We start from the raw sequence: 27,974 nt of genomic DNA, 5'->3' as shown, positions 1-27,974 counted from the left end.
AATGAGACTACCTTTTAGACAGAGGGTGAACCCAGAGGGAAAGCCAGTATACCTGCTGGGTATAGCTGTAAGCCCCCATAATTTTAGTTCCCCAGAGGAAAGGGCATTTCCGAATTTAGTCTGTAATAGTTCCCTTGATCAGGTAAAGTACCATTGGAGAATCCTTTTGTTGATGGTATAATTGTCTAAACTGTGACCCTCATCCCTGTAGAAGCTTTGCACAGGAAGAAATTCCACTGCTAAGGGACACTGCTTCTTCAGCAAATTTCTAAATTTGGTCTGGTCTGTGAATTTCAAATAACTTGTGGAGAATTCCTTTATGGACTTGAAGCCATTCCAGGGGTTTGAAAAAAGAATAGAATTGTGGTGTCTGTTTCCTCCTTCGTAAGGATAGAAGACAGGCAAATGGACACATTTACTGTCTGTGATTATTGGCAGAATTCTGCAAAAAGCACATTTTGTAGCTTGACAACAGCTGTGACTCAAAGCTGCCTAACTTGCTTGTCTCTGTTTGTAATTATCTAATCCTGCTTAGGCTTTTTTTTTCCTGAATACTGTTTTTTTTTATGGTGAGCATTTCCTGCAGACTGAGGGCCTTTTGCATCACAAGGTAGGATGCTCCAAGTCTAAGCAAATATGTGGTATTAATGGCTTGATTTCTTCTGACTTGTTCTTTAGATTGTGTTTCTCTTAAAGCCTAATAAGGACTGTTGCTGTCTTCTGGTCTGTGCTCTTAAAAGAAGAACGCTAAGTAACTAAATATTTTAGTTTCTTTACTAAAAGTTGAATCTTGTCAGCCTCTGCCATGTCAAGAATTCTTGATATCATCTTGTTTGTTTGTGTTTGTGTCTCCTGGCATGAACAGCTTCTGATAGCTGGATGTCAGATACCCACGGGCAATATGGCTCTGCTTCCCATGTCAGGAAATCTGCTGGATGCTCTGGATTAAATGGAGCAACTTGGACTTAGAAACACTGACTGTTCATCTTAAATTGGCAAACAACTCTAAAAGGTGATTCAAATGGGGGAAACTTGTTCAGAGAGGAAATGCAATGAATTTTAGGTATACTATTGATGTAATTCTGGAAATACAGAAGCAATCCAACTACTTTTAAATTAAATGCCATGTCTTTATTAAAAGCTAAAGTACTTGCATGACTTACCAGTCATGATTGATTCATATAGAAAATAAAGTTTTACTAAAAGCTGCTATGAGAATTGCCCGGGTTAGTTCCAAAAAGTAATACTGGTAATACTGAGATGTGGTTCTTGCTTCATATATAAATCCAAAATTGTTAAGAAACAATTAGAGGAGTGACCGAGGTCACTTAGTTTGTTCACCATGGAGGAGCTTAAGGAGGATCTCATTGCAGTTACAACTTCCTCATGAGGGGAAGAGGATGGGCAGGCACTGATCTCTTCTCTGTGCTGACCAGTGACAGGATCCAAGGGACTGGCTTGAAGTTGTGTCAGGGGAGGTGTAGGCTGGATATCAGGAAAAGGTTCTTCACCCAGAGGGTGTTTGGGCACTGGAGCAGTTCTCCAGGGAGGTGGTCACAGCACCAACCCTGACAGAGTTCAAGAATTATTTGGACAATAGTCAAGCTCATGGTGTAATTCTTGGGGGGTCTTGTGCCGGGCCAGGAGACAGACTGGTGATCCTTATGGGTCCTTTTCAAACTAGGATATTCTGTGATTCTATAGAACATGGAAAATGACAGCCTAAAGGTGTAGCAGTGTGGCTAGGTCTTCAGAACTTTTTTCAAGCACGCATTCAGACTTCCTGCCATGAGAAAAACAAGGTAAATATTCTGCTAGTGTTAAAAGCAAAACATATAACATTTTGTTCTGTTTTCTGCTTAGTTATGGCTTCTGTTAGAGGGTCCTTGCTTGGAGGCTTGCTTTTGTAATGAGTTTTCTGTTTCTGTTGATGTTCTTGTCCGAGTCATCTACAGCAGGCACAGGACCCAGAAGCTTAAGCAGTCCTTCTAGGTATTTTAAGACTTCTGCTATTCAAGTTGACAGCAGTCTGTGTGCAGTCCTGATAGTAATTTGTTTTCATTGCTAGGGATTTGCTTGTTCAGTTGCGCAACTGACCAACACATCAAATGTTATTTATTTATCATGGTTGCTTCTTTTTTTAATACGTTTTTTCCTCCAGGTGACCAGGAGGGCCAATGGCACCCTGGCCTGTATCATTAATAGAGTGGCCAGTTGGACAGGGCAAGGACAGGGCAGTGATTGTCCCCGCCCCAGCACTGGTGAGGGCACACCTTGAATCAAGTTTTGGGACCCTCACAACAAGAAAGACATTGAGGTGCTGGAGGGGGTCCAGAGAAGTGAAACAGCTGGTGAAAGGAGCACAAGTCTTATCAGGAGCAGCTGTGGGAGCTGGGGTTGTTTAGTCTCAAGAAAAGCAGGCTCAAGGGGGGACCATACTACTCTATACAACTGCTTGAAAGGATGGTGGAGTGAGTGTTGGTCTCTTCTCCCAGGTAACAAGTGATAGGATGACCTCAAGTTGTGCCAGAGGTGGTTTATATTGGATATTAGGCAAAATTTCTTCACAGAAAGAATTGTCAAGCCATGGAATGGGATACCTAGGGAAGTGGTTGAGTCTTCATCCCGGCAGATATTTAAAAGATTTGTAGATGTAGCACTTGGGGATATGGTTTAGTACTAGGCTTGGCAGTGTGAGGTTCATGGTTGGAGCTGATAATCTTAAAGGTCTCTTCCAATTTCTGTTTTGTGGTGATATGGATAACTACATGGACCCCAGTATTTACAAATACAATGAAGAGCTGCAGCTTCGGTGTGTGTTTTTTCTAAGGGCAGTCAGAACAGTTACAGAGAACACATAGCATTGATTGTTTTTCATTTCTATGAGGGTGTCCTTGGGTAGCTTTTGACTGAAATAGTATTTCTGGGCTCCTAGGGGTATGTAAAGTGTTAGTAATAGTAATTCTCACTATAATTTCCATATAGTAATCCAATTAAAAAGGTCTAGTTAAAAGATGCTATCCTTTAAAGAAAATATTAAACCTTTGAAATGAAAGAAATATAAGCATATATATTCTTAATGTTAAAAATAAAATCTGCTATTGGGATGCAGACAGTCAGTGTGATTGTTTCTGAGTGAGTTTGTAAGCCAGCTGGGGAATGTGTGACATTAAGCATACTGTAATCCATTCTGAAGTCAGATTGTAGTTAGACCTTTCCATGGGTCTTTAAGAATTCTGACTCTGTAAGTACAAATCAAAAGATTATAGCTGGTAGCCAAACCATGCAGATCATTCATTAGAACATGTGTATTAAATAATTTTTTGATGGAAGGAGATTGAAAGGAGGAGCTTTCTGAGATGAGATCTGACACCTCTGCCTTGCTGGCCCTAAGTGGTGTAGGTTTTTGTATAAGCAAGTGTGGTTCTCTGTTCAGTTCAGGTGTTTCCTGTCTTGCCTGACACAGTACTTCTCTCTACTCTATGTGTAGCAGGTTAGCAGTAATCTGGTGAAAACAGTTTCCAGAAGCCTCATCCAAAACATGGTGCATAGAAACAAGTGTTTGCTGAAGGTCATCAGGGCACCCTTTGCCTCTTTCTTAGGTAGAATGGAAATTCTGATGACCCAGGGATATATTAATTGTGACAGTAGTAATTGCATTCATAATATATACCAGCTTCCAAGGTGTCTTCAGTTCAGCTGTATTTTGAAATCATTACAGTCATATGAATTTTGGGCAGCCTGGAGGTCTCCAATTTTTGTGGAGAATTTTAGCATCTACTTGTTAAAAATGTCTGTCTCTTCAGAGTTTTGTCAGAGTTAAAATGACTACGCATATAAGAACTTAAAATCGTCACATCAGATTAAACTTGAAATTTAGTATTTGCTACCATGTTTTAGAAAACTATATCCTTGTAATGAGAACAACTCATGCTGCAGATATTGTGTACAGTAGAAAAACTTTTAAAAGCTTCCAAATTCCCATAAATTTTTGTTTGAGCATGCTTGACAGTCCAACCTCACATCTTCCCTATAATGTGCTTTGGCAATTGCTCAATTTAATGGGTTCTCATGGCCAAGCATTCAGAGTTTTTGATATATTTGAGGCTCTACAGGGCTTGTATACTATGACCAGGTATTAGTAAAAATGTGGGTTAGCTTTAAGACAAGTAGCTTGACTTTCATAGAATTTCAATTATTTTAGCTCCAGATGTTATTGCTACTATTGTTTTGTGGACTTTCTTTTAGTTGGGATTCGTTTGGGCTTTTGATTTTAATTATTTTTGGGGGGGTGATTAGCTTTCAATTTTTACATGAGCAAATATAAATCTTAGTTGGCCAATTTCAAGTTCAAGTCCATTTTTATGGGGTTGGACAAGAAATCAGTCTTTGTGTTCTAGGTCTTGGTGGCAGCTGTTCTATTTTTTTATTAAATAAATTTTTAAAGGGAGAGAAGACCTCTGAAAATGGATTTGTCATATGTTTAGTGTCTTACTTTTGTCTCCAAATACTATCAAAGAAAGTTTAATATTTGACAGTTCACAGAAAGGAAGCTGTAAGGTTTTGTGATGCTTGTGGGGATAGTTGTCATTATGTTGAACATGATGCTACTGGGTTAGGTTTTCAAACTTTCTCAAGCTGAATTTTAGTGTAAAACTGTATCAAAACCAAGCACACATCAGTTTTACTTCCTTAATGAAAGGCAACGCTGCCTTGTGTTGTTTTTTTTTAATGCTTTAGAAAGCAATTACTTCTTCTAGAGGGCAGTGTCTTCTGCTGCACAGTACCTGCAGGCTCACTGCAGCTCTTGGCTGCCTCACCTCCTTTTCCCCTTCTGCCAGTAGTCCTGGCAAACCTGTCTCCTGAAATGAGATGTCTTTGGGTGAACAAAACTTTGGTTGATGTGAAGAGCACATAGTAAGGTGTTTTCAAGAGGGAATTGCAACAATGGTGATGTTCCTGGTGGTATTTCCTCAGAGACCTGTCTTGTCTAACATTTTCATTATTGACTTTGAACTAGATGAGGCAGCAATGTGTGTAATGATGGGAAACGTCCTTACTGCAAAAGGACCATAACAGAGTATGTTTGACAGAACTTTGTGAGGTGGTAAAAGCAGAAATGGCATGAACTCACTGGTGCAAAATACTGAGTAGTGTGGGGAAGAGACCATGACAGTAAAACTTTTATTAGGCATCTCATTGATTGGAGGCAGCTGAGGAGAAGGGATCAAGAGTGTGTTGCTAAACTGGCCATGGATTGTCAGCATGGCATAGCATGGAGATGGGAAAGTCTACTGTACATCAGGGAATGTATTTGCAATGAGAGACTACTAGAACCTGCATAAAAGATCCTATTTAAAGGGCCAGAATGGCAATATTGATCTAAACCAGAAAACCTGTAGGAAATTGCCACTAGAGTGCTTGGAGATGCTGGGAATGGTATCTTACACGTTAGGCTGCCTTTAAGGCTGTTGTGTTCAGGGCTGTGAAACTCGGAATGGGTCTTGTTTCCCAGAGGTAGAACAGATGTTCTGGGTGGATGTGCTTGCTACGTGCTTCTGGGGAGCAGTCCTTGGTTCCTTTTCAAATGTTCAGACTGTTATAAATCCCTGATAGATTAAAAAAAAAAAAAGAAAAACGACTGAAACTAGAAGTTAGCATGTTTGATCCCAGGAATATAGTTTTAAAATTATCTTTTGCACCTGGCAGCCGAGGTGGAGATTCTATTTTAAAGTAAGAGTTCTTCAAACTGTTAAAATGGTCAAACTGTTAAATGTCAAGCTGTTAAATGGCCTTTCTCTGTACATCAGGAAAAAATTACTCTCAAGGTAAAAGTGACCATCGTGCTTGCTATTTTTTTAATCTTCCTGTTGGGTCTTATGTTTTTAAGTGTCTGGGGAAATGTGGTGGCATGGCTACTCTGTGGACTTTTCTTCATGGGAGAAAGCAATTAGGAAGAACCCCAATCATCTTTTCCTAGTATTGGCTTTTACGTGCCTGAATTCAGTCTACTATGGTTTTCACTGCTCTTGGAAAATGTGAGTGGTTTTTGTACTCCTGGGTGTAGACCACCCCATTTAGCCTGATTTTAGGCATCTGGTGCTGTGAGATGTTGTATTCCTGGTAGATGGGGAGTGCTTACAGAGTAGGCACTGGGCCATAGGGGAAGTGCTGCTATGAAGCAGATCGTCAGGCCTCTGTGTCTCTTTGTCTGCTCTGCTGTGAGCTTTGCTTCAAAAAACGGCTGTTTAATTAAATGCCAGGACTCTTGCCAAATTCCAGCATGATGTAATTAAAACATTCTCCACAGGCAAGCTCTGACCCAGCATTCAGTGTGGATCAGAAACCTGATGCACCCTGGGGATCACACTCTCCGGAGGGTATTCTTCCAGTTTGAACAGAGACCAAAAGGCGATGAACAGATGGGGAGCAAGCAGGCTCATCTGCAGAACTGTAAGGTTTTCAGTGAGCTGCATCTTTTCCTCCTGCCTGTGCAGAAGGAGCAAGTAGCCACTTTCAAGCACAGCTCAGTCATCCATCAGTTACTGATACTTGTGGGGGTTTTTACAATGTTATGAAAGTTTGTCTAATTCAGTGCACTGTATCAGTGCAGACTTGTTGGATGAAGAGTGACATGACCACCTACTTCAACCCCTGATTTTTACAACTTTTTAAAAAGAATAAATCATTGTGGAAGATCGTGTGTCATGACCCTGCATTCCTTTGCAGGGATCCTGTTATATGTCACTTGGCAGTTTGTTTTACCCACTGTGGTGGGTACTTGATGAACTTGAAGAGTTTTTATTCTCTGCTGGCTTTTTTCAGTGAAAATTAGAATATTAACTGCTTGCTCTTGCCAGGAATAGGAGAAACAGCTTTCCCTGCAGACTTCCAGAATTGAAGTGTTGGTTGTTCATGCTGCTGGACTGCAGCAATAGAATAAAATTCCAGTCCTCCAGAGCTTATCATCTTTATTGGAAGAGTCAGACAGAAAAGCAGATTTGAGGAAACAACTAGTATTTAATACTAGTTGTCTTGATGGATATTTGCCTACCTACCACTAGACTGCTTAAATCATGGAGAGCTTCATCTGAGAGACTAAAAGAGGGCAGTATACTTAGAGATTTCATGAACTTGAAGAGTACCTTGGGAAAGTGCCTGTGGATGTTCCTGAGGAGCAGATGGAATGGAAGGCTCTGAAGGAAGATTTGTTTGGCTGTTTGGTTTTTAGTCGGTGGGACAGGATATGGTAAATAGTGAATAAATCTCAAGCCAACAGTACCTCCCTTATGTGAGGTACTGCCTGTGGGTAGTTTTTGTTGTCTTGATTTTTAAAGGTGTTATTTATCAGTGGTGCCTGTTCTGGAAAGGGGAACAGTGAAAGTGCTTAAGAAAGGTTATTCTGCACTGTTGCAAGCTAGTGGAGTGGGATAATGACAACTGAGGCTGAGATTTATCCCTTTGAAATAGAGCTACTCTTACATAGTGAAAGGTCACCATGGGGACAGATCAAGCTTTATGTGATTTTTTTCCTCTAAGAAAAAAGTTCCTTTTCAAACAGGTATTTACTAATGGTTAGTACATGCTTTTAAAGGTAAGAGAAAATGAAAAGGGTGTGATAGTCCTTTTTGAGAGGTGTGCTTTTCTTCAGAGTGAGATGTGGTGCCAAAAAGGCATCTGCTGTTGGGCACTGTCAGCGGAGCTCTGAGATGGATCAACCTTTCTGTCTGACCTAGAACAGTGGACACATGCTCAATATCCATCTCTTCCTTTGTGTGCCAAAACCACTTAGGCAAACATTCCTCCATAGTAATGTATATTTTTAAATGCTTTAGATATAAGATTCAAGATGTATTTTGGTATTTGTGAGTGGACTGACTTAGTAAAGATATTTGTCATTAATAGATGCCTCTGTCTACAGCTTCAGATTTTGTAGTGATGCTGTCTGAAGTTGCGTTTCAGCTCAAATAAGAGTGTTTTTTACTTCAAAGAAAAGTGTGCTGTATTGCAAAAGAAAAAGTCAGAACACTGCAGATAGTAACCATTGAGAAAGCTTGCCTTCAGGTGTTTGCTGACATCTGAAACCCAGATTATGAATTTCAAAATAGTAGTAATACTGGTGCACTCATTGCATTGTGTAACTTGGATTTCTGAAGTGATGTTAAAAATGGACACACTCTTGCATTTCTTGACTGTATGCATCTCTGTGTGTGCATTTATATGCAGAAATCAGGTACCTTTCTGATTTTTCAAGACAGCATGGATGTTCAAACAGCATTTATTCTTTTTGTTAAATTATGAATTAGTAGTTGTGCTATGCTGGAATCACAGCCGTAATCTGTCTAAAACTCTTATTTTTCTATGGCAACTTTGTTTTGGTAGCTATTGATTTTTCAGATGTGTAGTATAATCATTCAATAGTATGAATATCTGTTACTACTAGGAGCATGGGAGGTATTTTAGGAAATATTGATACAATCGCACCTCTGCTACCCAGCATTGCAGATATATTCCTACTTGTTTTCTGACATAGACATAGGACAAGTTATACTTTTGTTCTTCACTTCCGTCCTTTTGTCTTTCCATCCTGTACACACTGCCACTGCTTATGTTTTGAGCAAGAACCTTCTAATGACTTCCTTTGACAGAGGGTGTGACAAGCAATGGAAAAACAGATGATGACTTTAAGCATTCCTGCATTCTCTCAGGCCCTCTGGTAGTGGATGAACATGCACTTACTGGCACAAGGGGAAAAAATCAGCCTGTTTGGTTTAAAATGCCTCTGTGTGCTCCCTGGATGGAGTTAGTGGGCTTGCTTGTTCCAGGCTGATCTAGGACTGCAGAGGCCTTCTTGCTGCTGTAGAGTTTGTACCTATGTTTGAAAAAATGTTAGCCTTAGATTTCCTTTAATGCAGGTAAGGAGTAACCAAGGAAATAACACGTGATACTTAATCACATGAGAAATCACTGTTTCAGTATTAGTTAATATGTTGTTTAGTTTTGGAGAAGTCTGTTTCAGTGCAGTGATTTGGCTTCAGTTTTAATTTGCAAAAATTAATGCCTGAAACATGGCATTACTTTTGCATTTCAATTACATTTTGCACTATGCACTAATGAACTGGTACAAGAGCATCTCAACCTTCTGAAGGCCCTTTCTGTGTAAGAACAATGGTTTAGCTCATAGACTTTACCCTGAATAGCATAATGGAGAATGAGATAAATCAGCAAAACTTCTAGCTGGCTTGGACAAGAAGTTTTGCTCCTGTTGTTGAGTACAGATAGTTTCTGAAGACTAAATTTTAAGATGAGTAAATCAGGTTCTTGGCATGGCATGGTCTGTCTCTCAAATTCTAGTTTTACAGTGGCATTTAGTTAAAACTTATGTGTGAAAAAGAATCATATGAGTCGTTAGCAGCTCTCTTAAGTGTAATTAGCCAAGGATAAGCTGTTCTTTTAAGAGGATATTGTGGAAATGAGCACTGGAGCAAGCTTCCTGCACCTGTGGCTCTTTGGCATCAACTGTGTTTTGATCTGATATGCAGCCATGGACATGCCAAGACCAGAGAAGTGCAGGTGTTTCCCTCTGGCTCATGTAGGCTATATGCTTCCCTGGAAGTAAAATGCAGCTTGTTATTGCCTACAACTACAAAAGTAGATGCTTAGTAGTTAAGGAAGTGCTTGGGTATGAAAGGTGCCAAATGGCACAAGACAGAGATTTCAAAGAGGAGGGAGTGGGAGGAAATACACGACTGTTGTCAGTTCCCAGGACATAGCTACTCTGCTCCATGCTCTACCTCTGCATGTAAAAGTCCAGACTTGCTCTGTCTGCTAGCAAAAATGTACTAATGGCATTGTAAATGTTATTAGACATACTTGCTAGAAGTCATCAGACAGGTTGGAGCAAATGCAGGAAGATGCAAACTAAATCCCAAATGGCTAAATTGTTGAACATCTCTACTCCACATGAGAAAGACACTTTGAGAATGTTTCTCGTCAGATGGATTGCAGTCAAGGAGTTGGAACAGTTTTCACAGAAATGAGTTTGTAGTGGTGACTGCTTTCAGCAAAATGAAGCTAACCAGAGAGACTGAAAGAACTGGGAGGAGTTGAGTTGTGTTGGTCAATGGCAAAGGCATTAAGGCATTCACTTATGTTTGGCTACTCTTGCCTACCAGGTCTGCCAGCAAAGGCTGCTGTGCTGGGCATTGCTCAGTTTGGTTTGGTTCATCAGGCACATCTTTCAGAGCCAAGAGGAGTTAGGGGCTGAGTCTTAGGTGAAGCCAGTTGGGCCATCTTCACATTGCACTGCATAGGTTGCGTAGCTGGTTTCAGGATGATAAAAAAGCCATTAAAATGTGTAACTGAGTGGAAGTTTATGCAAAGAGAGAACCAGAGTATCTTGTAGATAGTGCGCTTGGACCTTATCCTGTTGACCACTGAGCCTGGTCTGTGTTTGCCATTAGCCTCAGCCTGTCTGACACCCCCATTTGGATTTCTAGTTTCCTTCTCATGTTACCAACCTGATTATTGACAGCAGTTTTTGTATAATAAACTGTTTCTTCTGTAATAATTACCATTGCATTGTACCACTTCATGTGCTTTCTCTCAACTTTTGAGTCACCCTAGTTATTACAAATCTTAATAATGATTGAATGGCTGTTTGGTTTGGATTTTGTGGGGTTTTGTTTGTTTGTATTTTTAATTTTGGGGGTTTGTGTTTCTTGTTTTGTTTGGGGGTTTTTTTGTTGCTTTTGGGGGTTTTTTGCTTGGATTGGTTTTTTTGGTGGTTTTTGTTTGTTTTCTTTTTGGTTGGGAAAAATTCTCTAAAATTATTCATGTTTCTTTGGTGTGACATCTATTAGTTTTTTTAATTAGCCAGTACTAATTAATTAAAAAAATGTACAGGAGTGTGATCAAGAAGCTGATTCCCTGAGTGTTTTAAGAGTGCTCACATGACACTGTAGTGGTGAAGATTTGGTGTCAAATGACAGAATATTAATGCAAGCAGTGCATCTTCTGTCATCTTTTCTGTACAGGTAGTTAATTGGCTCAGAGAAAGAAACTTAGGATTATTTAAAGAATGTTTTTAATTACTTAAAGAGGAACTAAAGAGTCAGTGTGATGCTGGGCTGGATGAATGGGAGCTGGAGATTGGCCCTGCTGCACTATGGCTGGTTCCCAGAAACCATCCAGACAAGAACATGATGAGCAAGAAGTTTTTCTGAAATGTCATGTGTAGTGGTCACCGACATACCCACTCTATTTCTGCTCTCTTTTCTTCTGCTGGAGATGTACCTTTGTTTCAGTATTTTTTTTTCCTGTGATCAGAAGCTAATACTAAAAACGACAAGAATGAGTAATACCAAAGAGCAGAACCACTTCTTGTCAGTTGTGCTTAGAAGAAAGGGGGATGAAGCATGTCTTTTCACAAAGACATTAGATAAAACACTTTTGAAAGCAGTGCCTTTATATTTCTTTTATTTTTCAGGATTGCTCAGTTGAATTAGAGTTTTATGGATATACTTCAGAAGGAATTTTGTAATTATCAAGCTTCAACCAAAAATCTTTATGACAGTGGCATGCATACTACTAAATAGTGAGGAAGAAAAACATTTCAAAATAAAATACTGAATTTTCAGCAGGGTAGATATCAGTTACATTTGTTTTTTTCCTTAATAGTGTCCTCCCACTGAAAGCCTGTGTGAGTTGTAAATAATGTGGCCCTGGTGAAGGTTGCAGGGCAAACTAAAAAAGTCCTTTGTCTTTTTGTTGCTGGTTTGTTGGATACCTTGGATCGTATGCTGTGATTAAAATAGATGAAGAAATTGTAATGCCTTGAGGGAGATACATTTTTATTTAACTCTTCTGAGAGTTTCCATGCCATGTTTTCCTGTCTTCTGACAGGAATGTTTTTTTGTGAAAGAGAGTTGAAATATAGATAATGGTGCAGAAGGAATAAAAATGCTGAATAGGCACTGAAAGCACAGAATGTCTATGGAGAATTACTATCCTACTCATATTCTGGGGATAGATGGGCATTGTTTGGGATAAATTTTACTCTCAGTGTTCAGGCAGTGACTGCAGTGGCAAATTACAGCAGTGTGTACAGTCTCTGTACAGAGTTGAGACTAAAAGATTAATTTATGTAATTGAAACTACAGAGAGTTTTCAATAAGAATAATGGAATTTTCTAAAATATTAAAATGATCTGTTAAAACTATATTTTAAAAAAATCAGACAGGTACTGGGTCTTTTTGGTTTTGTTTTGTGGCTTGTTTTTTTTTTTTTTTTTTTTTTTTTAGTTTTTAGTGTGATCATTGCCAGACATCTGTGGTTAGTGCAACATTAGGACTTTACATTTCATAGAAATCAGAGAAGAAGGAAGAAAAAAAAAATCTAAAACTGATTGCCAAATGTATTGTGTGAAGCCTTAGTTTGATTTCTTTTGTAAGTATGGCTTCTTTTTTTTCTCTTAATTATTTTTAACTCAGTTATGTACTGATGAGTTTCATTTCTAAACCTCCTAGTATGAGGCTTGTCCTTTTGCCAAACTTGATCGTCAGTTAAAAGAAGTAAGGATGTTTCTCAAGTTAGTAGGTTTTCTCCTGTTAGTTGCCTTTAAGACATCACTCTCTATCTCTATATGCCTTTTTCACAAATCAGTTTCATTTAGTTTTTGTAATCCCACTATTTTTCAGAGTCTCCTTTTACTTGCATCCTTGAGTCAGCCACTTCCCTTTCCCCTCCTCCCCTCCCTGTATCCATCAGTAAAGAAAAGCTGGAAGTGACTGTGCTTATCTAAAAGAGTAGAATGATCCTTGTCTGCTTTTCCTTAGCTGTCAGGTTCTTTTGTTCTTCTTTAAGTAAAGAAGTCATCTTAGGCTGTCAGATCTGTATTCTCACGTGAAAGATTTTTGTATTACTTTTCACAGTGCATACTGATACCAGAGTCCTTGGTATGATGTCTTGATAAAGGTTTTTCACTTCCTCTTTACCATTAACTCTGACTTAAACAGCTGTCAATAGTCAAGCTGAAAATTTGGGAGATATTGTGAGGTTGATTTTTGTGATGTTACTATGTACTACACCAAAAAAGCTGCCCCTCCAGCCTGCCACAGCAGCCACTTCCACCTGGGGTTTCTTCTGCTTCCATTGTAGCTGATTGAGCAGGGAAATTGACAGTGTTAAGTTTACCATTAATATTTTTTGTTTAGATCTCGGAACTAGTTGTTTGTGAAAATCTAAAAACAAATCCTAAGTATTAATGGTATTACTGTGGAAGACAAATGTGTTTGGTGGGTTTGATTTTGTACTACTGAACCATATTATGAAATTCAGACCCATACCAAATGTCAGATGCGTTCCAATGCAGTAGCAGGTTGCAGCCACTTCAGAATCTATACTGGAGTTCATCATCTCAGGCTACCTCCACTCTTTGGCATGTCTCACTCAATAAAGTGCAAATGAAGTCTCTGCCAATTTATATTTGATATTGAACTGGATAGTCCTTGCCTTTTTTGAATGGAAAGGATTAGTATTTCATTTAAATTACAATAGAGCTGGGAAAAAACCAAAATTGAAGTAGCCATTAGTGGTGAATTTGTCAATGAAGAGTCTTTCTTGGAGAAAGTATAAAACTGGAAAAAGGGTTTTGTTTTGACTTAATTGTGTTAATTTCTTGTGTTGGTTTAATAATATTTTTTTGGCTGTTGGGTTAAAATAGCGGAGTTTAAGGTAGGTAATAAATTTGAGAACATTGTATCTTGAGTAAATGCCCGTCTTACAACATGGTGGTGATTGGATGACAACTTGTAATGGAAAGCCCTACATTAAATGAATGAATGTTTTCTAAGAAAATTCTGTGATTGGTAGGAAGGCCAAAGTTTTATTTCCCTGCTTCCTTGGCAAAGAAGAAGGTTACAGAGTGGGAGCCATTTTTGAAATAGGCTGAGCCATTTCATGGAAGACAACATTTTAATATTTAGTTGGGAAACATGCTAGTCCTGCTAAGTAAGAAAAAAGGATGTTAAAGATTTCTCATCTTGTTTTCTGAAGAGATCAAATAAGCAAAGTACTTGCATTCTTTCTTTCTCAGGCAGCCTAGACTAAACAGTTTATGGGGTTCTATCACTGTGTGTTTGAAAAGTAGAGCTTAACACTTGGAGTGGGTGCAAAGTTTAGCTGCAAATAAATATTACCTTCTGGCATGCAGGCTGCTTAGGAGGTGTGAAGAAAGGCCTCAAAGTAGTTTGATGCATTATTGATTCTTTATAAACCTAGCAGTCTTGTGTGTTGTTTGTCACTCTGTATGGTGAAATCCTTTGATAAACCAGACATGTACTGTCTTTAAAAATTAGGGTGGCCTTCATAGTCCCATATAAAGGTTCTTGGTTTACAAACCTCATCAATGGGTGCTGAAGTTCCTTCAGAAAGGGATAATATCTAGAAAATATATTTTCATCTGTTACATAGAGGAGGCAATATGTGCCCTGCCTCTGTTTGGTCATTGGATTAGATGTGTCCACTTGAAGACTTCATTAAATAAAGCCTTTGGTATTCTAAACTCATAGTGAGTTATTTAGCACCTGGCAAGTTTAGCACCTGAGAATTAAAGATGTCCTGACTGCAAACCCAGTAGGCTTTTAGTGCAGCAATTAAAATCTATGACTATGCAAACAATTTTATTTAATCTTCATGATTTTAATCCAGATGTTCTGAAGGCTTTCCTTGGTGGTAACAAACATCATTCTGCTAAATAGTTCTGAAAAAATCAATCCCCCACCTGCATTCTAATGTTCTTAGGCCTTTTGCAGTATAGTGGATAAACTGTTGTGTCTTGCTAGCTGCAGAATTCCCACAGCTGTATTTACATCAGAATTAAATATGCTTATTGCCTTCAAGTGGGCTTCCTGTATCTGGTTGTAACACTGCCTCAAAAAGGTGACACTGAGGGCTGAGCCTCAGGGCTTCCCTGCTCTGAGGGGCTCAGCCATGCCCTATGGTGGGGCCATTTGGCTGGTACCTGCACCTGGGAAAGGTTCCTGAAAGAAATAAAACATGAGATTACTTGCTCCCTACTGGAGATATATTAGTGCAGCCTGTTGGCGTTTGCAGGAGGTTTTGTCGTGTGCTGTGGTAATTGAGAAGGTGAGGCAGGCACTGACTGAAAGAACAAAACTGGCCAAATTGGCCTGTGGGACCTGAATTGAAATTTAGCTTAAAACTTACAGAAATGCTGCAGAACTAAGTGTACTATTTCATAGCTAAATTATGCCAGATTTCACAGCCAAATTTCACAATCCTGGAAGATGGAGTGTGGTTTAAAAATAAAAAAAGTAATGTAAAAATGCTTGTGGAGAGTCCACTTGTGAAAGTTTTAAGAAATAGTGTCCCAAAGTACCAGTGCTAGCACATATCTGCAAACCCTACAAACTTCAGTGTGCTTCCTGTGAAACATTCAGTTTATTTCTTCTATTTCGGATTGGAGTTTGTGCAGATTACTGCACAAGCTGTTTTATCATATCCTGGCAAATGTTGGGCAAAATGAAATTTGGAGCCTGCTTGTTACATTGGCACACATTTTAATTTGGAAAAAAAAAGAAAGAGCAAGCTCCAGAGCCATATGCCTAAGATTTTAGGGTAGAAGGTCAGCTGTGAGTGGTCAAAGTGAATCTGTAAACAAACATACTGCATCCTGAAAGCAGTTCAGTTCAATGCTTGTAGGTAGGTAATTTCAGTGTTGAAACAGTGGTAGTTTGGTCAGCAGTTAAGAACTAATAGATGGAAACCATAAGACTTAGTTTTATGACATATCATTTCCATTCGTACAAATGTAAAGTTCAAGGAGAATGATTGTCCAAAGTGTGTAGTCCAACTTTTCTTGTACTTTGGATAAATGAATTGATATATCGCATCTTTAAAGGATGCTTTATATCCACAAAGCCTAAGTACTGCACTAGGCTGCTGATTTCCATGGGAATACTTGGAAACATACTGGGACTCTGCAGTCTTTGGAGGGGCAGATTGTAAAGAGATACACTTGAGGTTTTGGTGACTTGGACCAGCATAATGTGTGTCATGGAAATAAGAGAAGGAAAAGAGATTTTTCTTTCCTCTTGAATGATCCCTGATGCTTTGAGGTTTGGATTAATTTTTTCTTTTTCTGGATCTCTTCTTGATGTGGTTGGCATGTATTTGATTTTAAAAGAACTTCTCTGAAGATATAAAAGAGAAAGTAATGATCATCTGGTAGGAAAACCATGCACATATGCACTTTCATGTTGAGAAGTTTAATTTGAATAATGTCATTTGGATAAGAATTGGTGGCTTAAGTAAACAAAATTTTCAGACTTTTTTACATCAAAGTCATTGTAATATAACACTTTCGGACAGTTAAAGACATTAGTGGTTATTCTGGACTTAATTGTTTTCTGCTCTCTTTTCCTAAATGATTATTTAGTTGTTCTGTTTTAGTATTTTGTCTAATGTTTCACTTCAGCATGGCAAGCAGTGGATTTGGGTGTACTATCCATTTAATTCCTGAGGTACCTGTCACTGCCTGCTGAAGAAAGGCATCATCACATAAAAACTTGATGTCAAGAGAAGTACTGCTGTTACTTTCCAGGGTGACACATAAGAAACAATGATCAGGTCAACCTGTCTTTATGAGATCTTAGAAGGATGTGTAAAATACGGCTTGCAAATGCTCATAACACCAGAATCCAAGGCAAATGTGCTGCATAAAAACCTAACAAAATTGTTCCAGAGTGAGTGAAGGGGACTCACTGCTGTTCAGACTAGGACAGGCTTTGCATATGTGGTTCCCAAAATAGTTTTTCAGTGTCATACAGTTATAGACTGTGCTTTGCCATGGAAGTTTAAATTGCATTGATTCTGTCCTGACTGGCTTGGGATGTCTTTGACACTTGTCAGCAGTGAGTGTGATGGCAGAATCCAAAGTTTGCAAAACTGAAGATAGCAAGCACTTTATAAAACAAGCATAATTTTTTTGTCATTATAGGCATCTGTATGATAAAAAGAAAATTAAACACATGATTTTAATAGTCATGATTCAAAAAGAGACAAGGTAAATTTAATAAGGCTGTAGGGCTACTAAGTGGAAAGATGTCTATGGCTGAAAAACTTCTGTGGGCTACAAAGGCCTGAAGACAATGTTGAGGAGAAGTATCTGTTATATTATATGCTTTCCTTATTCTGGTTTTCTTTCCAGCAGGATCAAAATGTAATCTGCAGGAAATAGTGTACTAGGTTAGATAGCTGGAGTCTTGTTCCTACAACTATTGTAAGATTTTGGCACTAGCAGATGGAAAGAAAAATCCCCACTTTTGCTTCTTCAGAAGCAGGTCAGAGACATGATTTGAATTGCAACTGTGTGGCTGTGTGATTCTTTGCAGGTGTTGTGAAGTACATGCTACCTTCACTCCCAGTGTGAATTATGTTGTATTCTAGGAAAATGGATTTCTTCTATCATATCTGCATACTACCATGGTGCAGTTTCCTTTCTTTTGGATTGCAGCTTCTGGTTTAGGAATAAAGAACTGTTGACTGTATGAAGGAAACTCTATATCATTGCAAGTCATGTTAGGGAAGCTTTTGGCAGGCCTTTAATTTTTTAAAGCAGACGATCAAATACAGTCATTACTGCTGTAGTCTTTGCAGTATTGCCCTCTGTTTGATCCTTCTGGTTGTCATTGCATTAGAACCCTTGTCAGGGTATATTTATGTGCAATGACTTTCTCAGTGCACTTTTTAAATTGGAGAGGAACTGGTCTCTGGAAACCGGTCTTATGCTGTGCTTTAACTTTTCCCTATAGCATTAGGGAAATCAGCAGTCTTTGAATTTCTGTGATTCTAATATTCCATGTAATCGTTTAGGTTGGAAAAGACCCTTACAATCGAGTCCAACTGCGAACCCGGCGCTGCCAAGTCCATCACTAAACCGTGTCCCCAAACGCCACATCTACATGTCTTTTAAATACCACCAGGGATGGTGACTCCACCACTTCTCTGAGCAGCCTGTTCCAATGCCTGAACACCCTTTTAGTGCAGAAATTTTTTCCTAGTATGGAACCCAAACCTTCCCTGGCACAACTTGATGCCGTTTCCTCTTGTCTGTCACTTCTTACTTGGGAGTGGAGGCCAACTGTGATCTCCAGGCTGAACAGCTGCTGCTCTCCTAGCCTTTCCTCTTTGGAGAATATTTAAATACTGTTATGTTTTAGCTTTGGCATGTGTACATGAGTCTGCAGTAGCCAAATCTAGCCTACTCAAAGCTTTGTGCACTGAAAAAAAACCAAAAAAGATATATAGTGTCAGCTAGTCTATTTGAAACACATTGAAAATTACTAGAAAGTACATCCTTTCTCCTTATCTGAGTGGAGAGTTACAGTGTTGGCAATAAGGAAAAAAGCTAGTTTTGGGGCTGTATGCAGTCAGAGAAAACTCCATATAAAAATACAATTACAGGCAGAACTGTATCAAACCAAAGCAGCAACTATGTTTTGTTTGTTTTTTTTTCCTTTCTCCTAATTTCTGGTTTTAAATTCTTGAAAGGCATTAAAATGTTTTAAGGTTCAAGTAGATTTAAATTATAAATATCTACACTTACATCAGGCATTTCACAATTTCTACAGAAATGTGCAATTGTAAATATGTTGCTACGATGTGTACTGACAGTGGGTAAAACATTTTGGTTGTTCTCTTTGAGGTGGGCTTGTATTTGGGGTAAATAGAACTGCTATTGTTAATGGGGAGCCTGGGAAGAATTCACTTTGTGAAAACAAGCCATTGCAGATATGACCATCTTGCAACTCTGCTGTTATTTGGTTTCACTGACTTCCTTTCCCTCTTCCCTCCCCCCCAAAAAGATAAATTCTCTTTTAGAGGAAATCCTGTTTATTTGCCTTGAGGAAATAATTTTTCCAGTTGCTCTGTTTAGTTTTGTTTTCTTTCTAATTATCTGTTGAGGAGTGCTGATACCCCTTAGAATTTTATTTTCTGCCTCTGTAGTTAGAGTTTTTGATATACAAGGAGTTGCTGGTAGTGGCAATACCATCTAAATGCCTCTCAGTACCTGTCAGTAGTGATTTGATTCTCAACTGCTGCAGGTGTTTCTTGTTCTTTGGCCTCTTCTTGGGACAGAACATTTAACAAGTACCCTTTCCTTTTATCTTCTGCCTTTCTTCTACCACAAACCTTGTTGCCTTAGTTGTGGAGTTTTGGGGCAGTAATTTCTCTAAAGACCACAGTCTATTACTCCGACTCGTGTCACAGCTTGAGAACAATTGAAGATATTCTGGAAGTGCTGCTTCTTGGTTTTGCTTAACTTCTTAAAGGAATGTAAAAAGCAATTAGTGAATCATTGGAAATACACTTTTTTCTTTCTCTTCACCCTGCCCAGCTACTAGCTTTAGCCATTTATTTTTTTTATGTTCTTCTGGCCATTTTAATATCCTTTCACTCCAGTTAAATTCATAATCATCTCTCAAATCTAAGCATGTTAATTTAAGCAACTTTCTGTGGAGGATGATTCTCTAGGGCTGGCTGACAGATTAAGTGGCAGTACCTTGGTTGTGAAACAACCTACATTTGCACATTCTCCAGTTGTTTCCTATTAAAACTTAAATCCTTGTTCTGTTGTGGCACCTTTAAAAAGCAGACCTCTCCCTTACATCTAAATGTTATGAAAACCAGGCATACTGTAACCCAGAACCCCAAGGAATGCTTGATTGAAATAACAGATCAGACAAGTCTCTTGCTAACATTCCTGTGATTATGGGTTTACTCAAGTGACAGAAACTTGATGTCAGCTAGCTTTCTGCATACAGATTAATTTTGGTCAAAAAAAACCAAATAGGTCTTAAAGGCTTCAGTGATGCAGTGTTTTTGGGGATAGGTAACTTCTTAAAATGTAACAGTATTCACTGCATTTCCTCTCTCTAGAATTATCCCACTTATTGGGTGGCTGGTCTGGTTCCTGCTGCAGAGTAGAGCAGTATTCCCTGCTAGTGATTACTGAGATTGAGTAGAATGAGTGAAGGGAAACAGGAGTGACTCCTTAGATCCTCACAGGAAAACAAAAAGACAGCTCTGGTTTAGCCAACTCTGTTCTTCTGTAGTATCTATAGAGGTTAATTTTTAATATGTATTTGGATTTCTTTTGTAACTTGTATCTGGAATTTGACATCCTGCAAATATGTCTGAAGACAGTGATATAGGAAATTCAGGAAAAGCTTTTAAGAGAGAAAAATAAGAGAAGAAACATCCATAGGTTATGATTTACAGTTAAAACCCCTCCACCATTAGTGAGAAGTTAATTTTGAAATGGTGCATTACATTATGCAGTGAGTATGGTGAAGGAGAAAACAGATACCTTGCTTTCATTTTCACGTGACCAAATGACTTGAATACATGATGTGAACACATAAGACAGAAGTCTAAACTCATTTAACATATTTTGAATGTAACCATTTTTCTTGATCTGTGTTAGAGGTATTTGAATGAGTAAAGTGAACATTTAAGTTCCCCTAATGTTTTTAATCACAAACATTTAATTTTCAACAGAGATTAGCAAATATGTACTTTATGAGAGGCTCTGTGGCATAGGAGACTGTTTGCAGCCTCAATACACGTAAACATGCACATGCTAGAAGTTACAGTGCAGTGAATTCCTATTCTGATGTGTACAAAATGAACATCAGCTGCTTTAAACCTAGTTTAAAGCTTCCTGGAGTTGTTCCAGGTTCAGATATTGAAGGTCTTTCTATTTCAAAGTTTGAACTCATGTTTTGTTCTCTCTCCCCTCCCTCCCTTTCCACCTCCTTCTCCTTTTGCAGGCAAGGGCAGCTCAAGCATCTCATCCGACGTGAGTTCAAGTACGGATCACACACCCACCAAAGCCCAGAAGAATGCAGCTACCAGTGAAGGTAGGCAGCTGGTACTCATTACCCAGGTCAGGCCCCCCCAGCAGAATCCTAGCAGTTTTCAGAAGAAGAAACTCTCCTCCTCACTCCTTCTGTGTAGAGTAGCATTGGTCTGCTAGAAATCCCAAAGCCATTCTTCCTTTAAACAGTTTTCACTTCTGCCTGTGGTAGTTTCTGATTTGAATTTGGGACAAAGGATTTAAGTACTTCTGCAGAACCCAAATGTAGAGAGTTAGGAGTAATTTTGTGTGCTACTTTTTCAGCAAAGGCCTTTATACTTAAGATTTTATGTGACATTATTTTTCAGTTATATGTGAAGGATATGTTTGATGGAAGCTTTTTGACATACAATTTAGGTCAAATATCAGTCATAATTCTTTTTGTATTGTAAACACCATGAAAATGTGAGTTGTTTGAGAAAATTTTTTCAAAGGTATAGCTGTGGGCATGCTGACCTGACAGATTTGATTAGGTCAGTAGACCTCACCTCAATTACTGGAGTATGTCATCACTGAGGGCTGGGTTTTTGATGTCCAGGGGAAGGAGGTGTCATGTCTGTCAGTACCAGTACAATGTTGTGCTAACTGGTCTATGAACAGAAAAATGCTGATTGTTCCTTTCTGACTTGTTACATGTGAGTAGGTGTGCCCTGTTAAATGTAAGTCTACTTGCCCTAGTTCTTATAATTGTATCTTTTAAGGCTGAGAGGAAATAAGTATATATAATTTAATGATGTAAGCCATAAGGCTTTGTAAAAATTGTATATTTATATGACTTAACTAGTATTTCTGTTTAACTGTCATAATGATTTGGTTTTACTTGGTAGTAATTGAGTTATAATTCTGATTTCTTAAATTTCTGTCACTACAAATTAAGTTACAAGCTCCGATTGCTCTCAGTTTAGTTTTATTTCTTACAGTTAAAGGAAGTCGGTCTTTTGAATAGTTCTGGTGTGGCAAGTCTGACTATAGCTGTAGAATCTGTTCAGTAAAAGCAGTTCATGTAAGTAATAAATGACCACATAAATCACAAGAGTTCTGATGTTGGGCATGCATAATCCCATACCAGGAATGAATATCTGGCACTTATGAATTATAAGAAATACTGGTTTAGAATCTGTGCTTTTTAGTCCAGCCAGTAAATTTAACAACAAACAAATAAATGGTTAATCATAAGTTGAATAGTAGACTTCATGTTTCTCTAAACCTTAGATTCAAAAGTTTTGAGGGATCTGAAAGAGGTGAATTACCAGGACACACACACACAAAAAAAAAAATTAGGAAATGTATTCTCTTTATGACAGCCAAGAAAAAGAAAAGAAACCACAAAAGAATCGTGGAAACTCTGAAGTCAGTACTTAATAATTGCTGTGAGTTTCTTTTCTACTTCAGTCTATAAAGCATTTTTTTCCTTAGATTCAAATGAGATAATGCAAAATAATCCTGTACTAATCTCTATGATTTCTGTTCCTAATTTAGCCCTTTATTGAGCCAGTGAATACAAATGTTGACCTTGAAATCTTCACCTCTAGTTTGCAGCTGATTAATTCATTAGCAAGGGAGGCTTAAATGCAGGCCAGCAGTTGCTGTAGTAAAATTATGTTTTTATGAGTTCACATGCAAAATCAGAGTTCAGAGCAGTGTAATTGTGCATTCTATACTTTGAGGCAATTTCAGTTGTCAGCCTAATTTTTCTGTGCCCTGGAATAGTTTGATTTGACAAATACTTATTTTGACAACAGATTTGGAGGTAGCTTCTTCCTCAGCCTGTGCTATGACTACTTTCTTACCATTTCTTTCTCCTGAGGAATTACTAATGTGGACCAGTTGAATAGAAATGACCTTAATGAGGATTGCTGCATAATCTGGCAGATATTTTGAATGTCATAACCAGGGAGCATATGAATTCTGTGAAGGCAGGTGAGACGAGAGATATGGAGGTAGCTGGAGCAAAACAGGCACTGTTGAAACTGGTGCTATTACTGAAGGCACATTTATCAACTTCTGTGCCTGGATTTTTTACTAATGCTGCCTCTTTTCCCCATGAACAATAGAACATATACTGAAGGAGGATTCAGCTGGTAATAAAGACTCATACCTTCCACAAGATCACTTGAGTTCTGTTCTTACAGAATGCTGAATGTTTTTGAACCGTTCAGTTCCAGAGTAATGCCTAGGGGCCAGCTAAGAACAGGAGTCTGATTGTGTTAGATGCTGTACAAGCAGTGCACTTAGATGTTTTGGAGTGGTTGCATAACATTTTTTAAACTTAGTTAAATTTACCTAGTCCACTGTAGTATTTGCTTGCCATGGTACAATAATATCTGTCCAACACAGAGGTCGTACGTGTATGTTTATTTTCACCAGAGGCTGCTTACTGCAGGGGCAGAATGGTCCAATTCTGCCTATATTGTAAATTCACAGCACTGTCTGTTGTTCTGTGAAAGAGCCATGTGTTGTGTGGAGAGCTGTATGTAGCCAGGGTTGGCATGGGAAGGACTAGGAAACATTGCAGGCGAACTTTTCTTCACTTTCCTTGCCATGGGACGTGGTCCTAATTGACAAGTGGCAGACAGCTTCTTTGCATCCTCTGAATTTCTACTGCCAGCTGCATTCCTGAGTACCTAGCTCTGTGAAGAACATAATGCTTGTTTGGGGCTGAAGGCCTTTCACAGCTTCTGCTTCCCAGCTTTTTTAACAGACCTAATTCTTTCCAGTTCTGCTCAGCTTGTCTTCTGTTTCTGTAAGACAGGTGACTTGTGACAACACTTGTTGAAGCTGAATCAATGGGGATGAATGCCTTGAAACAACTAGAAAGGAAATTTGTGGGAATGATCCATCTTATCTCTGGTACTGTACAGCAGAGAAGCAGTCATGTAAACTACTACTTAGGCAGCTATATATTCCCAAGAACTGCAAAAAGATGTAAAGCAGGACTGGTGTTTGGAAGAGCAGACGGCCTCAGGAGGTATCTGACAGCAGGTGTTATCTTTCCATCAGTTTAAGCAATCAACCACACTCTTCATCCTGATGACTGCAACCACATTATCTGTCAAGTTTCAGAGCTCTGATGTTTCTCTACGGAATGGGTACCAGAAATAGGTAACAAGATGCTTGAAATGGCTTTTGTTGTTCCAGTTCTAGATATCCATTTAAGGCAACATCATTTAACTCTCTTGATGGGCATGGGTGGTGCAGTTAGGGCCAAAATAACGGTACCCTCCCTCACATTGCGGATTTAGAGCATCTGTAGAGCATCTGTTGTGACATATTTTATGTCTCAGAGATAAAATATTGGCCATGCTATTGAGTGTGTCTGGGTGAAGGGCACATCTTCCCCAGACCAGGACAGTGTGTGCTGGTATCCTTAGCTAAACAAGCTTCACTCAGTGATGCATCAGAGAGGTAACCATTATTCTGTTTTTGTGGCATAGAGGAAAGCAGACAGTACCTGGCAGACTGTGCAGCTTCCTAAATTCAGGCTTTGACATACCAGTGATGCGCTTGAGAGGAATGGAGAGGTGCTGAAACTGGAGTCCAGTGGCTCTCATTTTGTGTATTTCAGTGAAGGGAAGGAGGCAAAACCCAGATGTCTGGTCCTCTGTGTAAATAAGGCTGGAGAGACCTGTTGGTTTGGCTGCAGCCTGGTTCAGAAGAAAGCCTGGTAGCCTGTGGGTGTGCATGCACACTGATGCCTCCACACTGTCTCCTGAGGATGCAGTTTCCTTCAGCTTTGAATATACACTGCCTTTAACTTCCTTTCCAGTCTCAGACATTGTCTGCAATTCTTTACCCTATCAATCAATTGCAGTTGGAAACGTGAGAATGCATGAGTTTTTACTACCCCCCATTGCTCTCTGGCAAGTGAGAGACTAAATGGATTTTTGTGGGCCATTTAAATGCAATTTGCTAGACATAGTCTCAGCTGGAATATTATTGTCTGAAACTTGATTTAGAAGATTAGACTGAATGACTGTTTTTGTATGGGCTTACCTTGATCAGGGAGTTTTCTTCCAACTTACCTGCAAAGCGTGGAATGTTACGCACACTTTGTATTAACTTGACTGACTGTTTTTCAAATAAAAAAATCAATACTGTTTGGACTTCATGTATGGCACTGTTAAGATGTAATCCAGAAGCAGCTTTAAATTGAGTATGTATGAGCTCAATGTGGAAGTTCTAATTTATTTCTCAATTTCTGTAAAATCAAATTGAAGGATTAGGTCTGAAGTAGAACATTATTTTAGTAGAAGGGATCAGTGCTGAAGTACCTCTGAATATATCCCATTAAATCATAGTATTTTGAGTTTTGCAAAAACATAGTGAAGCCAGCTGCTGTATTTTGAAGAAGTTAAATTTTTATCTGCTTTTAGTTGAGTTCTAGGGACCTTCAAAACTAAGTATTTTACTTTGTTTCTCCTTTTGCAGTACTCTGACAATTCTAGAGTACACTGCAATGTATGTTTATGGTGGAGATCAAATGAATTTGTTTTGGCAGTAGCTGTTTTTATGCATCTGCAGTTTAGGTGTGTACAAGAAGAGCCCTCCCTTTCATAGCTGTATCCTCCTTCCTGTTTTATTTGGGTTTTGTAGTGTTTCTGCTGGACTTGACAGTGCTGGGTTTACAGTTGAACTTAATGATCTCAAGGGTCCTTTCTAACTAAATTATTCAGTGACTCTCAGAGCAGCAGATTCTATAGCCTGGTGGGAACAATTGCATTCATTAGAAGTAATTCCCTCCATTAAACCATCTTGGCGGGGGGCAACTGAGTGAATATAGCCCTTTGCAAACATGTAATGCTTTAATTACTCATGTAAAAGTTCTACTGTGCCCTGTGAAAGATGATGGCTCAATTGATCAGGCTGTGTTTGGGGCCATTGGCCATCCTTTTTTTTGTGGGACCTGGCCACTGAAGCTTTTCTATAGAAAACTTTTTCCAGAGGAAAATTGACCTCAATATCAGAAAACATTTATCACTGCTCTAAATGGGAATAGAGTAAGTGACATTTCTTGAACACAAATTTATTTGGGTTGTGTGCCTCTCATTTCACCTTACAAGTGAGGGAACAAAGTAGTTGTTAGGATACTTTCTGGGAGGCTGTAATTAGTTTAATTTATTTTGGCTTCATAACCACATTCTTTTGGATCTCTGAGTAATTATTAATCTATTCAATGAATTTAAGAGGAGAAGTTCTTTCATTGTGGACTGTGATGGGCAGTATCAAAAATTTGGGAAGATGGAACAGGTTTGTCGCTATGGAATGCTTTTTGTATTTTAAACAGTTCCTGATAGAGAATCAGCTCAAACTGAGATTTAGGTGAGTGCAACCTGATATTTTTTTAAGGGGAGATAAAACCTCAGAGAACCAGTTTGCAAATAGACATGCTTTCTGTGTATTAGGGTTTTCATAAATAGGTAGGTAGCTCTGTTTGGTATATCAGACTTCCACTAAAGCTTTTGAGTTGTTTGTGTACCTTTTTGAGACACTGAGCTAGGTGTTGTGGCAAGACTGTTGCTGAAAAGAGATGCAGTTTTTAACTCAGATTTTCTTGATCCCTTTGGGAGAAAGAGCTCTTTACCTGTTAAGAAATCTTTTCCCACTTTGGTTCTTTACCATTTTTCTTTTCGTTTTCTCTTTAACATTAGAAGGTTATTAACCTAGTATCAGAAATGAAAACCTTTAAATGTTTTTTCTGGATGAATGCAAATATATGTATAATTCCTATTCTTTTGATGGCAGTTTTCTTCCTTTTCATATCTTTGCATTCTTTTCAGCCTCTTGGTGGGTATTTGGGCTCTTGGTTCTACTACTGAAGTTCTGTCAAAGCAGGCTTTCTGTACACCATAGTGTGTCAGAAGTTGATATCAATGCCTGAATTTGCCCCTGCTTGCTTGGAACTGGGCAGAGGTTCACTTGGCTTTGGGTGAGCTGTGGCTGTTTTGAGTTGGTAGTGAAACTGGAGACTAGGTAAGTTTCCTGGGGTTTTGTGTTACTTTTCTAGCTGGGGAGTTTTCTAGAAAAGCGAAATGTTGCATTGCAGAATGTGCCAAAGCAGAATAATTTCAAGCCAAAAAGATTGAGGAGGAGTAAGAGGGGGCTGAGAGGCGTGACAGCTTATAAATCCAGAACTGTAAACAGTTTGGTCGAATAAACAGAGCTCACTATTTAAATTGCTCTAACTAACATATCTGAATGCATACACAAATATAATCACCTCAAGCAGTGTGTGAAGGTACAAATTAGTATAGGGCTTGCTCTTAAGCTCTGTTTTTTTGTACTTAACCACATCTTGATATGCTTTTGCTATCTAATAGGCAGTATTCCTGCAGAACTGTTCTGCTAATTACAACAATACCATTACAATCAGCATTTAAATTTGGGTTCATATACAAGGCAAAAGTAGCTGAGACATTGGCAAGGTTAAACATGCAAATTGAAACCTTACGTTATTCTGGCTAATTTGTACTGAAATGCTATAGCCAAATGTTTAAAACTTGCCCAAACAATACCAAGAACAAATTGGAAAGGTACATGAAACTGCAGTTTTATTTGATCTGCTGCCTGAAATGTGAGACCCACCAGAGCAAATGCACTTACCAGTACAGTTAAAGAGAAATTATCCCAATTTAAAAACCTGGCATTAGCTTTTCCAAGTGAGGTCTGATGCTTGGTAGGAGTGATTGCCGTTTATTCAATTACCTGTAAATCTGATTTTAAGGAATCCAGGATCTCAGATATAATTCTTTAGGTAAAATACTGTACCAAACTACTTAAATACACAGGGAGGTTATCACAGGGAGGTTCTGACACTTAACTGTTTTTCCTGTTATTGCCTATGATAGCTGTCTAAAGTAGTTTCCTTCTCTGAAAAGTGAAGTCATCACAAAGGATATGAAGAATGCTCACCATTTGTTAGTCAAAACCCCATCTTTCTTGAATGCTAGACTGTCTCCTAAGACTTCTTGAAGAATACATACAACCTGATAATGCATATTTAAATATGTCAGGTTTATCCATTTTTCAGAATTTA

General features: G+C 38.6%; 1 protein-coding gene across 1 annotated transcript in view; it reads left to right on the top strand.

Moving 5' to 3' along the window:
• FBXL7 (F-box and leucine rich repeat protein 7) overlaps positions 1 to 27,974 on the top strand; it is a 174,328-nt gene that overhangs the window by 18,387 nt on the left and 127,967 nt on the right. The window contains exon 2 of the mRNA XM_064705485.1: positions 20,856 to 20,945. Within this exon, the coding sequence (XP_064561555.1) occupies positions 20,856 to 20,945 (90 nt within the window). The remainder of the gene's footprint in view (positions 1 to 20,855; positions 20,946 to 27,974) is intronic.

This window comes from Zonotrichia leucophrys, chromosome 2 (genome assembly GCF_028769735.1).
Source record: "Zonotrichia leucophrys gambelii isolate GWCS_2022_RI chromosome 2, RI_Zleu_2.0, whole genome shotgun sequence".
In the NCBI taxonomy this organism is placed as follows: Eukaryota; Metazoa; Chordata; class Aves; order Passeriformes; family Passerellidae; genus Zonotrichia; species Zonotrichia leucophrys.
This window is presented reverse-complemented; position numbering and strand designations above follow the sequence as displayed.